At 37.9% G+C, this 17,992-nt stretch overlaps 1 protein-coding gene across 1 annotated transcript; it reads left to right on the top strand.

Annotated features, from left to right (window-relative positions):
* The first annotated feature begins 12,723 nt into the window (after positions 1-12,723).
* Positions 12,724-17,992, top strand: Pramex1 (PRAME like, X-linked 1). The gene is made up of 4 exons (XM_001055257.7): positions 12,724-13,079; positions 15,144-15,443; positions 15,949-16,533; positions 17,310-17,992. The coding sequence occupies exons 2-4, from the start codon at positions 15,148-15,150 to the stop codon at positions 17,821-17,823; spliced, it is 1,395 nt and encodes a 464-aa protein (XP_001055257.2). The 5' UTR covers positions 12,724-13,079; positions 15,144-15,147; the 3' UTR covers positions 17,824-17,992.

Genomic DNA, 17,992 nt, shown 5'->3' with positions numbered 1-17,992 from the left:
AGGATGCCATCCATGAGAGAAGAATACATAAACCATAAAAAGAAAAAAAAAAACAAACCCAAACCAATAAGGGAGATTAAGGGAAGATATATAGTCAAGAAAATGCAATCTCTTGCCTGGCTAGAGTCCTAACATTGCAGTTTTAATCACTTTGGCTAAGGGATTACCCATAGGTTTACTTTGAGCCCTGTTAGAGAGATAGGAGGAATAATTAGTCCTTTAATGAGATAGTACAATCTTCCATTATTGAGTCTAGCATAGTAGCTTGCCAGGCGACAGCCAGACAACTTTGTGTATCTGACACTTTTGTTTCCTAAGCGTGATTTTCCTAACTCTTTGGACATCCCCAACATTTTGGGCTTACTTCATCTTTCTCTAAAAATTTCCCTTCACCGCTGCCCTGTGTGGCTCCTTGTTCCCATGTGTCTGGCCACCACGCTATCATAAATAGCATGACCTTTTCCTCACTTCTTTCTTCCTCTGGGCGCTTGCTAAGATACAGGTTTCACTCGTCTTCTTTGCTTTGATTTGTAGATAACTGAAAATTTTTCCTTTCTGTTTTAAAACTGTTTTAATTGAAATAGACATACATCGCTTCTTCCACCTATGGCTTCCAGCTCCTCCCAGCTACTGTCTCAACTCCTCCCCCATGTCCTTTCCCCACTCCCAAGCTGATAGCTTTATATACACATAGAGAAAACTGGACTCAGTAGCTTGTCTTTATATCCATATTTGTATAAATACAACTAAAGACTTTTTTCTTTAAAAAAGCAATAAAATTGTTCTCCAGCTTCAAAAAAGATATTCAAGCCACTCAGTGTTCTAGCAAGGAGGTTGGGAGAGCTTAGGAGCTCCCATTCCTAACTGAAAACCCATTGATGACTGATGGTTGGAAGAGGAGGAGAACTATGTATCTTAGGAGTGCACATGCTGCTAGGTTGACCATGCTCTTGAGAATGTTCCCCATCTATGCACACACGGACAAGACATACTGGAGCTTTGTATTTCATAAAGGGACATGAGAGGAGATGGTGTGGATATAAGAGTTTTAGGCAAGAACTGGGGATATGAATATGATCAAACTATATTGATTGCATTCATGAAATTCTCCCCACAAATGAATACAACTTTCCATATCTTAAAATGGTACCCTTGTCTACATAAACTGTTTCACATCTATTTACATAAAACTATTGGAATAAAAAGTGAACACACAGAAATGAGTTTCATTTGTATAAATGGAAATTATAATTGAAAGTAACATTGCTTCAAAATAAATAATATGTTCATGCATGACTATGAGTCTGAGAAAATGTCCTCTGTCTTGTCTGTGATCTGGACATTTCTAAACACAAAATGGAAACAAACTCAAATCAGAGACACATCACGATGTGACCAAAGGTTGGAGGATTCAATGTGAGAAAGATGTCAATTGTATCAAAATCTACAATTTTAATGCAACATCTACCAACTATTTTGTAGACACAGACAATATTATTCCACCATTTATGTGGTAGTGTCCAAACTCTGCATAGCCAAGATATATTTGGTAAAGAATAAAGTGTAAGAAGTCACTCTATATGACATAACATACACCTATTACAGCGATCGAGACAACAACACGTACATAAACATACACATCAATAAAATGGTGTGTAGAACTTCATCTATATACACTGGTCTAACTGAATTTTGCTAAAGAATAGAAATTTGAACAAATAATGGTAAAACGCTTAAACACACACACACACACACACACACACACACACACACACACACACACACACACACACAGAGTCTACCTGGTAGGAAAACTCTGAAATCTACTCTTAGAAAAATTATTTGACTTGACTTCAAAAACCATGTTATAAAGAACTAGTACATCACCTGGAATACTCTGAAATTACAATCCTTTTTCTTTGTGAAATACTTGATAAAATAAGTGAAAATACAAGTTACAGACTGGGAGGGGCATGACATACAACCCATGCAACAAAAATGTTGCTATATAGAAAATTAACTCTCGGGGCTGGGGATTTAGCTCAGTGGTAGAGCGCTTACCTAGGAAGCACAAGGCCCTGGGTTCAGTCCCCAGCTCCGAAAAAAAGAACCAAAAAAAAAAAAAAAAAAAAGAAAATTAACTCTCAAACCTGAACAATAAACAATACATTCCAGACTAAAATGAACAAAAGGTAGTACTAAAGCTTTTCCAAAGAGGTCATACAGTTAACAAACACCAAAAATTGATGTGACATTATTGGCCAATTGAGTAATGCAAGAGTAATGCCATGGGAAAAGAGAGATCATTATGCCCATATTAGAGTAGAAAACATTAGTAGAAAAGAATAGCATCCTAGCTTGGTAAACATAAAAAACTAAATCATTTTTGCATTACTAATTGGTAATGTAAACTGTTTTAACTCCTTTGGAAATGTAGTTTGGCAATATCTTAGTATTTTAAATAGGAATCTATGAGGTCTGCTGGTGCATGTCTGTAATTTAATCACCCAGCAAGCTGAGTTTGAAACCAGCCTGGGCTACATGGAAGTCCCTGGACTCCAAACCCCAAAACAAGTACAAAAATAAACATTAGTGTATAGACCAAAATCCTCAATATTAAACATGTAGATCATAGACCCGAAAGAATAAATTCAAGTAGTTACTTGTAAACTATTTTTCACAGTAGCTATTTATTGGGTGAATAGTTAAATAACCCATAGTAAAATCAAAAATGCAACAGTCTCTCTATGACATTAAGTAAATGAAAAACGAATTTCAGTATATACAATATATGATCCAATTGGTGTGGTTTGAAATGAGGAGGGCTTTAGCAATAAAGCTAGTTTAGTAGTTTCCTGTAGTTAGGAATGGGGAGTTGTTATAAAAGGATGATAGGTGTACTTCTAAAAGGGTGACCTGTGAGTGTAATTTTGGTAATGGATTTTAGCCTACCATCCTTTATGGTTGATACATGTAACTGCAAATATGCTAAAACAGCATAGAACTAACGGTGCAGATACACCTACAAAAAATTGGAAATGTCTAAACTAAGATCAATATCCATTATTGGTATAGATGTCTTGATTATTATATAATAATTTTGCAAGATGCTATCATTTCTTAAAATTGGGTGAAGGGCACATTGGATTTCTTTTTTTTCTTCAGTATATTTTATTGTTGCAATAATTTATTGGTCAAGTTCTACAGGATGGGAACTTTTGTATATCAGCATAATCAAGTGATTATTAAATAATTTGATATTAAATTCAAGATTTTGAGGTACAAAGTTGGTAATGTATATAACAAATATTAAAATAAAAAGATAGAAGCAGTCCATCTGTATTAGCTGAGGAGATAGAACTTCTGAAAAATAAGAAGAGAAGGTGGCTTATTTCTATTTTGTGAAGAAAGAAGTGGATATATTTGGCCTGTTTTGAAGACGTATGTGTTTCATCTTTAAATAAAAAGTAAAAGCACTAATAAATTCCATAAACAGAAAGATAAACTGTCTATTTTCATGAATGACAGTAGCCCATTCCCTTATATCTGTTTAGATTTCATGTACACTGCTAGGAATCACCACTGTGGAATAGATTGCCTCATCCAAGAAGGAAAGGCAGCACACATCTTAGTAGAAAACATGAAAGTTTAAAGATCAAAGACTTTTATGACTCAAAAATGGCTGTATCCAAGGAACATGGTATATCAAAATAATACTTGCTGACAGAAACTCATAAAAGGACCTAGTTAGTAAAACTTGTGTTAGAAGCATTAGTTCCTCAGACATAATACCCTAATATAAAAGTTCAAAATGTGAAGTTATTTTGTATATATCATTTACTTAATAAATAGGAGGCCATGCCAAACAGATTCTTCCAGCACCCTGCAGTCCGTACCCATTACCACATATACATGGCATACCCTGCTCTCTGTCCTAAACTTCTCAGTTCCTGGGTCTAGATTGTGTTCCCCAACTGCCTTCCCTATATAATCCAGCCATTTGGTTGCCAGGCCCTTTCATCCACCATTTACTCTAATATATAATACATTACTATAGCCCAGACACGCATGCACATGTAAGCATTCATACATGTGGATTTACAATTATTTCAAAGTTTGAAGAAATTTAATTTCATTTTTAAAGGCAAGAAAAATACAAATCCCATTCATGCTGACTCTTTGGTGAATTCATCCTGGGGAAAAAACTTCTAATTTATTGTTACAGTCCATGTAAGAAAGTTGTGAACCATCACGAGGCAAAATAATGGTTTTTATTAAAGCTGGTAACTGAGAGTAGACTTCTGCCACAAGGAACTCTTGGTCCTAAGCAAGGCAGGGAAGGGTGTATAAAACTCCAAGCCGTGGTTGCATCATACTAGAGGCAAGCAGAGAGTCAAAATTTTCAATGGTTTCAGCCTAATCAATTAAAACAATTTTGTTTTCTATTGTAAAGCAATGGAGAAGGTACTGTGAGGTGTTGAGAAGAAGTTATATTCTTTTGTTTTATGATGAAATGCTCTATAGCTGTCTGTTAAATCCATTTGGTTCATAACTCCCGTTAGTTTCTCTGTGTGTCTGTTTACTTTCTGTCTCCATGATCTGTCCATTGATGAGAGTGGGATGTTGAAGTCTCCCACTATTATTGTCTGAGGTGCAATGGGTGCTTCTAGCTTTAGTAAGGTTTCTTAAAACAATGGACTTTTTGAAACGTCAGATGCAGATTTTGGCAGCTCGTTATCACTTACTGAAATTGCATAGAATCTAAGACACAATTTTGAAGTAGAAAAGTAAGCTTCTGTTTAGTTGGCTGTGTATATTGCTACTTGCTGACTGTTTTTTTTTTTTTCAGGTCTGGAGATTGAACTTTGGGTCTCACACATGCTAGGCAGGCTGTCTCCCAGTGTGGTACAGCCCCAAGTATTTTTAATTCATTTTTTTAAGACAGAGTTTGGATTTATTTTTCCATGCTGGCTTGGAAGTCACTTTGCATTCTAGACAGGTATTACATTTATAATCCTCTTGCTTCAGTTTCCCAAGTACTTGGCATATTGTGGGCCCGTTTCACTAAGTCAAAACACACCAAATTATTTGATATTTAGGGTTCAGAAGGAAAAGATCTCTGGTACGTATCTATCTATCTATCTATCTATCTATCTATCTATCTATCTATCTATCTATCTATCTATCTATCTGCTTTTTGAGACAGTCTCTCTGCGTAGCCCTGGTTTACCTGGAATTCACTATGAAGACCAAGCTAGTCTCAGAATCATACAGATTCACCTGTCTCTGCCTCCTAGTTAAAGGGATTAAAGTCAAGTACTACCATGCCTGACTACACATTTATTCAAACTGAAAAAGGAAAATCAGATTTTATACTGGCACAAAAGTGATTCGGGGGCTGAAGACATTGCCTCACAAACTTGACAATCGGAGTTCAGATCCTCATCCTCCATGTAAGTGCTGACTGGGTGTGGCAACCTGCCTGTAGTTCCAGCCTTTGAAGGCAAAGTTGGGAATCCCTGGGTGCAACAAGCTTTGGCTTTGACTGAGAAACTCAGCTTCAACGAATAAGGTGGATAGTGGTTTCCCACCTCAACCTCAGGCCTCTATTGCACATGCAAGTACACATGCATGCATACATATGTGGACCCATACACATAAAAAGACACAGATACACACACGGACACACACACACACACACACACACACACACACACACACACACATAAAAATGGGAAAACAAAAAATATGGGTAGTCTGACCATATTCATTATTGTTTGACAACACTAATTTTCTAAAAAAAAACCAAAAAAAAAAAAAGTAATCTGTTGACAGTTTTTTCATTGGACTATATTTATTGCACCAAGATATAAAGAAAAGTATAATTAAGTCAAAATAAAATATTCATGATATTATCCTTGGTGAAAGAGAGAGGGAAAGGAGAGAGAGAGAGAGAGAGAGAGAGAGAGAGAGAGAGAGAGAGAGAGGGAGGAGAGGGAGGGAAAGGAGGAGTCAGATGACTATTAAAAGTATTTTGAGAGGCTAGAGAGAGGGATCAGCACGTAAGAGCACTGGTTGCTCTTCAGAGGACCAGATTTGGATTCTCAACATCCACCTGGTCACTTTCTTTGTATCTCCAACCCAGAGGCTCTACTCTGCCTTCTGCTCTAGCTCCCTCTTCTGGTCTCGTTCGGTACTGCATGCATGCTACATAGGCATATGCAGGCAGAACACTCATACACATAAGAAGCTTAAAAAGATTAAACAAAACTCTTTTTTCGAGACAGGGTTTCTCTGGAACTCACTCTGTAGATCAGGATGGTATTGAACTTGGACATCCCCCTGCCACTCCCTCCTAAGCAGTGGTTGGCTAAAGGCCTGTATCACCACCGCCCAGCCAACAAAATTTATTTTGAGAGCCATGAAAACAGGGAAATGTTATTAAACTGCACTGTGTTTTATTTTTAAGAGGTAGCTTTGTAGCTCTTTCTAAATGTAATTTTTACTGGAATGCGGTAATTATACTTGGTGAGGCATGGTCATATGAACAAATCATGTGACTTAATCACAAACTTTCCTGCAAATTTCCCCCTTTTCTCTTGCCACCTCCAACTTTGGCTCCCTAAGACAGTCTCACTTGTATTTGCAAAAATAAAATTTCATGTATCGCTATAAAATCCATAAATCTATAGGATTCATAAATAACACAAACACAAGATATTTCTCTGCCTTATTTAAGATGATTATATCTAGACTTTATACATTCTCCTACACATGGTCTGATTTAATTCTTTTTTATAACTGAATCAAGGTCCATTCCTAGGTATGAATCTGAGGTACATTAAATTAATATCCTTCAGAAGTACTTGTACATGTAAGTTTCTTGTGAAATCATTCACAATAGCTCATTTATGCAATTAGGCTAGATGTTCTCTACAGGTGAATAGAAGAAATCCAAATTTTTCCAGAATTTCCTGTGTTAGTCAATTGCAATAAGCAATGTTCCACTTAAAAATAACATTGAACTTATTACCATCTCCCTGGTTCTCATTGATCACAGCACAAGTGAGCCTCGACCCAACCGTCCTGTTTTCTTTTTCTATTTGGAATTCATCACAGAAATTAGTGACGTTAGGTTTGTCCAATGTCTGTTCTTTGGAAGTAGGAAGAGCAGGCTAATTATGACTTCTTTACAAACAAACATTCATCTGTGTGTGTATGAGTGGGTGGGTGGGGGGTAGGTCAGAGGACAGCATGTGAGAGCAGATCTATCCTTCCACTCCTGAGACTCCAGGCTTGGAATCAAATATCTTTACACATTAAGCCACCTTACCAGCTCACCTCCCAGTTTTAAAAATATTTTAAAGAGATTTGTTTTCTGGACAATGTCAGCAGTTCAACTCACTAAATAAAAGAGAGATACTATTTCATGACAGTTTATATATTTTCTTCATAATTCTTCTGACAGTTGATATTGACAGGCTCGTAGTTTGGTGTTTAGGTTCAGGTGAGTATGTGGAAATAAAAAGTAAATTCTTCAAGAAGTGAAAAATGAGAATGAGACAGACTTTCTCACTCAGCATTTTGGTACCATGTACCCAATTATATTTATTATAATTATCAACATTTCAGCACTGTCAAGTGGTTGTGCTGAATCTTAGATAGATTTTCATTAGCTCAATGTATCCTATTCATAGCCTTATGTGGTTTCAATGTATTTGTATGTCCACTTTATATTTTTCCATAATTTACTTTTTACTCACATTACATCCCAGTTGCAGGCCCCTCCCTCCTCTGTTCCCAATATGGCCCTTGAAAATCTCTCTCCATTAACCCCTCCCCTTCTCCTCAGACAGGGGAACCCCTTCTTGAGTACCACCCCACCCCGAGACACCTAGTTCCAGCCAGATTGGACACATCCTCTCCCACTGAGGCCCAAACAGGCTGTCCAGGTAGGAGGAAGGAGATCCAAAGGCAGGCAACAGAGTCAGGGACAACCTCCCCCACTCCAATTCTCAGGGGACCCACAGGAAGACTAAACCGTGCACATCTGATACAAATTTGGAATACGAGGTCTGCTGGAATTTGAGCTTAGTTTTTGTTGTTGGTGGTGGTGATGATGAGAGTTATATTTGATTGGATGGTAGGTGTAGAGAAGAATTAAAAAGTATAGAATCAGTGTAGTGGGATTAAAGGTGAACAACAAATGATTAGGGCTTTGTCTGCTAAATGTCACAATAAGGTATGGCCTGGCCTGCTAAATCTGTACCCAGACAATCGCTATGTCTCACTTATAGGTGTTCATTTTTTCATTAATTGGTAACTAACCCTAACCTTAAACTTAACCCCTAACCACCAGTCACCAACTCATAACCCGAAGGCAGGCAGGCGGTCAGGCACATAATGTAAACCTACTTATACTGTGGCAGCAGGTCATTGGTCTCGAGGTACAATGGAAGCTAGGGGTCTCGAGGTAGAGCAGGGCGTGGAGGGGTCCGAGACAAGTCAGCTGACTCCGCCAATCAGAATTACCAGCGGCCGCTTTAAGTTGGAAGACGGACCGTTGAGGGGCAGCCGCCACCAAAGACTATGGCGTGCCCACCACCGCGAACTCTTCTCCAGAAATGAGCGGCTAACACTGCTGAGGGAGTGGAAAAGTAAAAAATAAAAACAAAAAACAAAAAACAAAAAACAAAAAACCCAAACCAAAACAACCTCCGGATCTGCCCACTTAGGTAACCCATAATAACATCTTTGAATCTACTAAACTTGTTTGGAACTAAATGAACACGGTAGAGGGATTAATCTGTGATCATCGCTCAATCCTTGCATCTTGTGCATTCATTTCTTCCGAGGTGGAGGTAGCTTCAATTACGTGACTAACCATTTCCTACTTTCTCTTTAAAGTCCACCATACGTCCTTTCACCCCCTCTTCCAAGATTTATATTCCTCAACCAGACGTGGTGGCATTTCCTGGGCAGTGAGAAGATTTTGAGGTCTGTGTCAACTGGGATAACGAAAGTGGTGAGACCTCAACTCCAAAGAATCATATTCTTATTTATATGTTAGTTTCATATGCCATTAAGTTTTATGTGCTAGTCTTTTAAACACAGCAAGGACTGAATTGTCCAGATACTTTCCCCATTTCTGTTGTATTTAATATTCTTAAAAAAAAGTTTTTCACACCGGAAGAGCAAATACGTGCCCACGTACCTGCTGTGAATAAGGGTGATTTCATTTCCTGTAACGGGTTCTTTAGGGAAGATGGTTGTTTTCAGTGTCACTGTGCAACTGCTCACTGACTTGAAATTCACTGATCTTTCTCTTTCTGCCTTCTTGATACTGAAGTTTCAGATGTATGCTTCCATACCTAACATTTTATTCCTGATATTTTTTGCAATAATTTGGACTTGTAAGAAGGTGTTCACAAAGATTTTCTTTTTTTTTTTTTTTTTTTTTTGGTTCTTTTTTTCGGAGCTGGGGATCGAACCCAGGGCCTTGCGCTTCCTAGGTAAGCGCTCTACCACTGAGCTAAATCCCCAGCCCCCACAAAGATTTTCTTAATGTGTAAACATTTTATAAAAAGTGAGATTACCAAAACTAGAAGTATAAGATTACTGGAACTAGAAGTATAAGATTACCAAACTAGGAGTTTAACATTGCAGATATGCGGATAACTTAACTATAAATTTCATTTGCATTTGGTGAGTAATTTCAGTATTTTTTCCTTGTATTCCAGGACATTATTCCAGATATTTCATTGAATTTGATCACCATTTTTACACAGTCTCATTCAGAGAGATAGGCCTTCAATCTTCACTGGATTCACAACTCAGACACATTTGAGGACTCTTGGTCAGTCACTGATTTTCAAAATTCTGACAATTTTATTTTGTCTCATTAATGTTTTTACATAATGTACACCATGCTGGTTTTCATATAACACTCACACATATATATTTTGGGTGATTATGAACTGGAAAGTTTCTTATGTTGCTGTGCATACCACTTCTCTGGTGAAAGTGTTAAGCTTGTGTTCGAGTGTCTGCACTCTTTTTTTGTTGTTGTTGTTCTTTTTTTTTGGAGCTGGGGACCGAACCCAGGGCCTTGCGCTTCCTAGGCAAGCGCTCTACTACTGAGCTAAATCCCCAACCCCGAGTGTCTGCACCCTTAATTGTATGACTGATCATTTGCCCAAAAGAGATTTTGAACCTTCTCTTATTTATCAGTCAGTTTCGGGACTATTCTCTTCTGTACTTATTTTTCAAAAAGGAAGTTGCACACTTTGTTATAGTGCCCTTTTACGTTCAAGGTAACACACATTTCATCCTTCTTACTTTCAAGTTTTTGATTAACATTTATAGGAATGACACCCTACCATTTCATATAGATTTTCATTTTTCTTTTTCATATTTGAATTAGAAACATTTGTATGACAATGCTGTATTTTATTTAAATATTCACCTATGTTTTGAAATTATAAATATTGCTTCTATGAGTATCTTTAGGCATATCTATTTTTGTATGGTAAAGGTCTCCATAGGATATGTCCAGCGGCAGAATTGTTGGGTCAAATTTATGACCATATGTAGTTTTGTTAGACAGTTAAAATTTTTCCTGGAAACATTTTACTAGTTTTCATTTACAGTAGAAATGTATAAGAATTACTGTTTTCTCATAGCCCCATTCACAGAGTATGCTGCCTATAAGTGACATGAATTAAATGATATGCATATGATTGTTTTTATATATATGTACCTAGTTGTCATTAAAATTTGGCATTTAACTAGGAACAGATATTTCATACTGCTGCCAGAATGTTTAGCATGAATTAAATTAAGGAACAACTGAGAAAATGAGAGAAAAAGAATCAACATTCCCAGTAAATCTTAGCTCTATTCCAAATAAAGGAGACTACAGTGCTATAATGATCAATGAAAATATCTGAACACTAAATGACAACTCTAACATAAACGAGGGGATTTTAATGTATACATGGTCTTATTGAATAATGAATATTGTATAATGGTGATACTGTGTGGTATAATAGCATTGTGTTTATGCAACAGAACATTCTTATTTCTAAGAGATAGGGGAAAGTAGGAGTTAAGTACCATAATGTGGGCATTTTATTTGCAGTATATGTTTAAGTTTATCTGCAGGTGAGAGACAGAGCAAGAGATACAACAGAAAAATGCTAGGGACAGAATTTTCACAGATGGTGATTCTGGTTAAAAGTTGTACAACTGTTCATAGCACTAATCTTTCAGACCTTTTGTAAACTTGAGAATTTCAAAATAAAAAATTAAAAAACAAAAAAATTTGGCATTTATTGTTTGTGGATTGTCCTTTTACATTATTGTATTAATTAATAATTCACATCTTCCAGATTTTCATACCAATGTCTTTGGTCCATTGTCTTTCAGTTTTAGAGTTCTGTGGATAATTAGTACATTATCCAATTTTTTGAGATATATACTGGTCTTTGAAATTTTTCTGTTGCCTTTTGATCTATTGTAATTTTTGTATTTTGAATTGATTTCATGTTAATGTGACCAAATTCCTTATTGCTTTCTCTCATTGCCTCTAGAATTTGAGTGCTATTTAAAAAGCTCTTTGCTCCGGTGAGATTAAAGAAGAGTTGTCATATTTTCTTCAAGAAGCTGTGTGGTTAAACTTCTTTTAAAATTACTTCTATTTTATGTTTATGGGTGTTTTTCCTGAATGGATGTGTGTGCATCGTGTGTTTGCCTGATGTCCTTGGAGGCCCGAAGAAAGACATTGAAATCCCTGGAACTGGCGTTATATAGGTGGTTGTGACCTTGTGGGTGCTAAGAAGCGAACTCAGTCCTCATAACCATCTCTGAAGCATCTCTTTAGCCCTTGGCTTTACTGTTTGTTTAAATCTTTAACCTATGGTATATAATGTAAATGGCACATTTTATGGATCTACTTTAAATTTTATTCTAAATAGAGCATCCTTCCCTTTGTTTATTATACACTTACTTACATTGGTGTTAACATTTTATTTTTAGGGTATTCCATTGGGTTGTCTATTCTTTTAATTTTTTTATTTCACTTCTTGCCTATGCCTGTGCACCTGTGCATGCATAGTGCCCATAGAGGTTAGAAAGGGTGTTAGATCCCCTAAAACTCAAGGCACAGATGGTTGCAAGCTACCATGCGGATGCTGGGAATCAAACGTGGCTCTGAAAGAAAAGCCAATTCTTTTACTTAACTGCTGAACCATCTCTCCAGCTCCCATTTTTCTCTTCTTCCAGAAGTAACATGATGTAGTCAATACAGAGGTTTTCTAGCATTTGTGTGTGTGTGTGGGGAATTGGTGAGGAATAAGTCCTTTCTTGTGTGGCTTCCTTTCCACTTATCTCGTCATGTGTATTCTTTCATGGAAGAACTTTGCCACCACATTGTTTAATTCCACAAATTGCAAGCATTTCACATTTGAACTAGACTTATGTATCTACTCAGGGAGAATAGACATTTTTTTAATACTGGCCTTGTAAGGGAAAAATAAAATCATTGCTTTGGAACCCTTAAAATCGAATTTTGAAGCGTTGTTAAACCAGACTTCAGGCACGTCTACAACTAATATTTTCAGCTACTCTGTTTGAATATTTGAATATTCAGCATTTAAATATTCACAGAACAGGCTGACCTTGGATGCTAACATGAAATTCAACATTTGAAACAAATTTCACTAGCGTTTGCAACAGTTTGTGGTATTATTCTTGCTTCATGAGAGCGTCCAGCCCCTTTCTTACAAGCAAGTGGAACTTTTACTTCAAACAAAAGAATCACAGCTGTTGACAAAGGGGACACAATTAAACTCTCTTGCTTCACAAGCTGTAAAAGGAGCCCAGGTTTAGAACCTTGAAACACGTTTTTTCAGGATTGCTTGAATATTGTGTCTCTTGGGATTGCAATCCAAAGAAGCCGCAAGTTAATATAATTCTTTTTTGCCTTTGAACAGGGAAATATTTATTTTAGTCGACAAGTTACTCTATCCAAGGACGGTGTCTGAGTGTGTAAGGGCCGAGAGTAAAGTGCCCTATACTAGGTATGTGACAAGAACCAAAATGTTTATTTTCTGATGTTCTTAAATTGTTTTGCTTGGAATTTTGCTCATTTGTTTGATATTTCATTATTTTCTTTTATAATTTCTTATCATTCTATGTTCTGGCACTTACCATTTTTGTGGTATGGAGAAAGGTTATGAATACTCTGATTTTATTTCTTATATATTCTAAGAGTCTTTTTTCCTGCTCTTGTGTCTTTTCTTCTCATTACCAAAGTGTCTGGCCATGCTTCCTTTTCTCATCACTGCTTTCATCTTTCGCCATAAGCTTTGTTGTTGTCAGTGAACTTTCAGATCATTCATATCTGTCACTTAATGCCATTCATTTAGTTGCCAGCTTGTATTAATCACGTGTCTGAATGGGAGTCGCTGTGTCATTTCACAGTTGTCTCAGACTTAAATTTATCATATACAACTATGCTTGTTTTACCCTCAATTCTCAGCTTTGCATTCTTTCCAGAGCCGAGAGGACTCACTGATCAGTTTCCAGTTTGACTACTTTTTGGTTTTGAAATATGAGAGAGAGGATTAGCCATTTGAATTGGACTTTTTAATGGAGTCCTTTCTCTAAATGGTAGCTGCTTCCTTTAGCATTGGAACATAGTTTTCATATTTTAGGCTTGTTTTGAACACAATCTTTCCATCTGTGGCTTTATGTCAAATTGAAGTCCCTATTTAAATCTCTTCTGTTTGTATCCCTTGCAGTTTTTGTCTGTCTGCTTCATTACCCAAAGTGTATGGGTGATGGAGTAGGACTGTCTGAAATTTTTATCTTTTTCTCTTTGATAATTTTTTCCCCTCCATCTTTATTAAATTGGGTATTTTTATTTACATTTCAATTGTTATTCCCTTTCCCGGTTTCCAGGCCAACTTCCTCCTAACCCCTCCCCCTCCCCTTCCTTATGGGTGTTCCTCTCCCCATCCTCCCCCCATTGCCGCCCTCCCCCCAAAAGTCTCGTTCACTGGGGGTTCAGTCTTAGCAGGACCCAGGGCTTCCCCTTCCACTGGTGCTCTTACTAGGCTATTCATTGCTACCTATGAGGTTGGAGTCCAGGGTCAGTCCATGTATAGTCTTTAGGTAGTGGCTTAGTCCCTGGAAGCTCTGGTTGCTTGGCATTGTTGTACATATGGGGTCTCGAGACCCTTCAAGCTCTTCCAGTTCTTTCTCTGATTCCTTCAACGGGGGTCCTGTTCTCAGTTCAGTGGTTTGCTGCTGGCATTCGCCTCTGTATTTGCTGTATTCTGGCTGTGTCTCTCAGGAGCGATCTACATCCGGCTCCTGTCGGCCTGCACTTCTTTGCTTCATCCATCTTGTCTAATTGGATGGCTGTATATGTATGGGCCACATGTGGGGCAGGCTCTGAATGGGTGTTCCTTCAGTCTCTGTTTTAATCTTTGCCTCTCTCTTCCCTGCCAAGGGTATTCTTGTTCCCCTTTTAAAGAAAAAGTGAAGCATTCGCATTTTGGTCATCCTTCTTGAGTTTCATGTGTTCTGTGCATCTAGGGTAATTTGAGCATTTGTTGTTTTGATGTTTTGTTGCTTTCTGCTTCCAAGATAATGATGATTGTGTGAATATCATGTATATTTACAATTTCATTCTTAATGCCTTGTCTTTTTCTAGAGGACGTATTGGGTGCCAGGTAGATAGGCAACTGACACTGCCTTCTACTAACTGTTGATTTCTTTCTTTCTTTTTTTTTTTTTTTTGGTTCTTTTTTTTGGAGCTGGGGACTGAACCCAGGGCCTTGCGCTTCCTAGGTAAGCGCTCTACCACTGAGCTAAATCCCCAGCCCCTAACTGTTGATTTCTAATGGTAGTCTTTTATATGCACACACATAAACATGTTTGCGTATACACAGACAAACCTTTGTATACTCAGAAAAAATAGTTTCTAAACTATATGAACAGTAGAGGTTTCTAGAAGTTTGTTTTCATCACAAATTTATTGTACAACTGATAAGTTTTCTCCATTTCTCACATTTGTTTTAAAGAAGAGTCTATGAATATCTTCTTAGGACTTATAAATATCTCTCACCCTGATATAGGTTTATGATGATGGATGAAAGGGACCCATCTTCGCTTTTGGATCTTGCTATACAGAGTCTACTGAGCAACGAGCTTGTAGCAATTCATTCCCTGGGGGAGATCCCAAGGGAGCTTTTTGTTCCCTTGTTCTCTGCTGCCTTCATGGGAGGATACAGGAAGACGCTGACAGCAATGGTGAAGGTTTGGCCCTTTACTTGTCTCCACATTGGAACATTAAGTGTGCAGGAGCCCCAACGTGAACTCCTGAAAGCCATGGTTGAGAATTTTCAGCTCCTTCCTGCCCAGGACTGTTCTTCTAGGTAAGCCCCCTTATAATAAAGAAGTAGTTAAGACACAGGAGGTTGTGCTGCACACCATTAGTCTCTCAGAGGCAGTAGCTAATGAATACTGAAGATTTATCTGTGAAGCTTTTGGCCCAACACTTGGTAACATATTAAAGGTTAATATACTCAATGACTCAATGCTCATTATGAAATCTATGTTATTGAGGGTACAATTGATGGGTTTACATAACAGGTATTATTACATGGGAGAAAGACTCTAACTTAAGCACTGGAAAGGAATTAAGGTGAATAAAGATGGGGGAAATAATTAAAGGAGGTTGAATTTTCATGAGACAGGCTTGTTGGTATTTGACATAAAAAGTGCTGACCAAGTCCCCACATGCCATTGTTGATCCTGTGAGATTTTACCTTAAAATTTGTGTACTGACATACATAAAAATATATATGTATACATATACATATATATATTTTAGAAATTTTGCATATATCTTAGATGTCCTATCTTCTCTTTTCCCTATAGGAGTCCTAAATTGAGGATCCTAGACGTGAGGCAGGGTGTTGACTGCAGGACAACATGCCCTGAATTTGGTATCAGATCTCCAACTTGTTTTCACGGCTGTACTCACTCTGTTCGCTCTATTCTGAAGTTAGAAAGCCAGTGCAGCATTGTAGACCTAAAGCCTGCGAGTCAGTCCTTAAGGCCGCCAATGGAACTACTAGTAGACCTTTCCCTTGATGGTACCTTGAGAGAAAGGGAATTTTTTGCTTTGCTTCTGAATAAAGTTGAGCAGAGCTCAGGGTCTTTGCACCTCTGCTGCCGAGATCTACAAATTGATAAATTTGTTTACGCCAAAAATGCTCTGAAGTTCCTCGATCTAGCTTGCATCCAGAACCTGGCAGTTGATCAGGCTTCACTGAGTGAGGTTACCACTCTTCTGGCTCACATGGTCTATCTGGACAGTCTGAGTCTCTCTAAAATCACTTTTCGATCTTTGCATGGGAAAGTCTTCCGAGTGTTCCTCAACTATCTTGGGAGGATGAACTGCCTAAAAGAGCTCAACCTGTCTTCCTTTAGCCTCACAGATCATCTGGACAGCCTCCTCAGGTGAGGGAGTTGGAATATGTGTGTACCTGTGGTTCCTGAGCTGACTGTTGAGACAGAGGGGAAATCATTGCTACTGTTCCCCGAGAGCGGCTAAACCTCTTTATCCCTTCCATCTCTGTCCTCTTGAGAGTCTGAAAGTAGCCATGCCAGAAAGTGTCTCTCACAGTCTGAGAGAACAAGGTTTCAAGAACCTTAGTCAGCAGCACTGACAGGTACTGTGCCCAGTCCAGAAATATAAAGGGGGAAAGAACAACACAGTCCTCCTCTAGCAGTGGAGAGATGAAGAGGGGGAACTGGAAGACTTTATGTTGTGTCACAGGTACACGTACTTATAGCCATATACCCATAGACGGATGTCAGATGATTTTCCTAATTTGAAATCTCCAAGGTTCAGGCCATGAATGTGGAGACTGCCATTTATGGACTGGCCAAAGGGGGCTTCCAGTTGGTTGCTCCTTCTGTTCTATCTCTTCCAAGCGGGTGAACTAGTTCCACATTTGATTGTGTTATAATTGCAAAGTAGATTAATTTTCCACTAAATTTATTTTCCACTAAATCTTTGGCATGAACTTGTATCATAACATACTGTGAAAATTCCCCAGGATACAAATTCTGAGAATACAAAAGAAACGTCTCAGAGTCACACATCTATGGAGTGAATTAAATCCACTATTGTTAGCTGCTGCGATGAATGTGTGCAAAACTGCTTATTCTAGATTCCTCAGGCTGCTTTGCTTCACCTGACATTCATCTTAATTTTTCTTTTCTCTCCACAGAGCCTTACCACCTAATTTGGATTTCTTGTATCTACCGTTCTGTGATATTTCTTACAGAGATCTCAAATTTTTATCCCAGAGTGTTCAGGCCACCCACCTAAAGCTGTTGAATCTTAGTAACAACCCAATGTATTGGGATGATTGTGGGCCTTTTCAGATTCTTTTGCAGAAACTCTCAGATACCTTGCAGCATTTGGCCATAAATCATTGCCATTTAACGGATGCTGTACTCTCTGCTATTCTGCCAGCCCTATCTAAGTGTTCCCATCTGCGCGTGATTAGCTTTGTCTCTAATCCCATTTCAATGCCTATGCTCATGAGAATCCTTCATTACTTAACACCTTTGATGGAACTGAAATATGTGATTTACCCTATCCCTATACATTGCTATGAACAATGGCATTTTCATGGCAGCTTAGACCGGCAGAAGCTCGCTGATGTCCAAACACAACTGAAGATAATGCTACAATCAGCAAAGAGGAGTGACATGAACTGGATCACTTATTCTCAGTAAACTACCAAGTTTAACCCAATTTCAGCCCAAATATTTGACCTGTTCACTGTTCAATATTCTTTTCTTGAGCACCCAGAATCTGATGTATGATTCTTATAGAATACTAAAGTTAGGAAGTATAAGTGATTGATTAAAAACATTAACTCTAAGAAAATGGAGAACTTTGAGA

The sequence above is a fragment of the Rattus norvegicus genome, chromosome X, assembly GCF_036323735.1.
Source record: "Rattus norvegicus strain BN/NHsdMcwi chromosome X, GRCr8, whole genome shotgun sequence".
NCBI classification, from domain to species: domain Eukaryota; kingdom Metazoa; phylum Chordata; class Mammalia; order Rodentia; family Muridae; genus Rattus; species Rattus norvegicus.
Note: the sequence above shows the minus strand (reverse complement) of the source record. Positions and strands in the feature narration are given on the sequence as shown.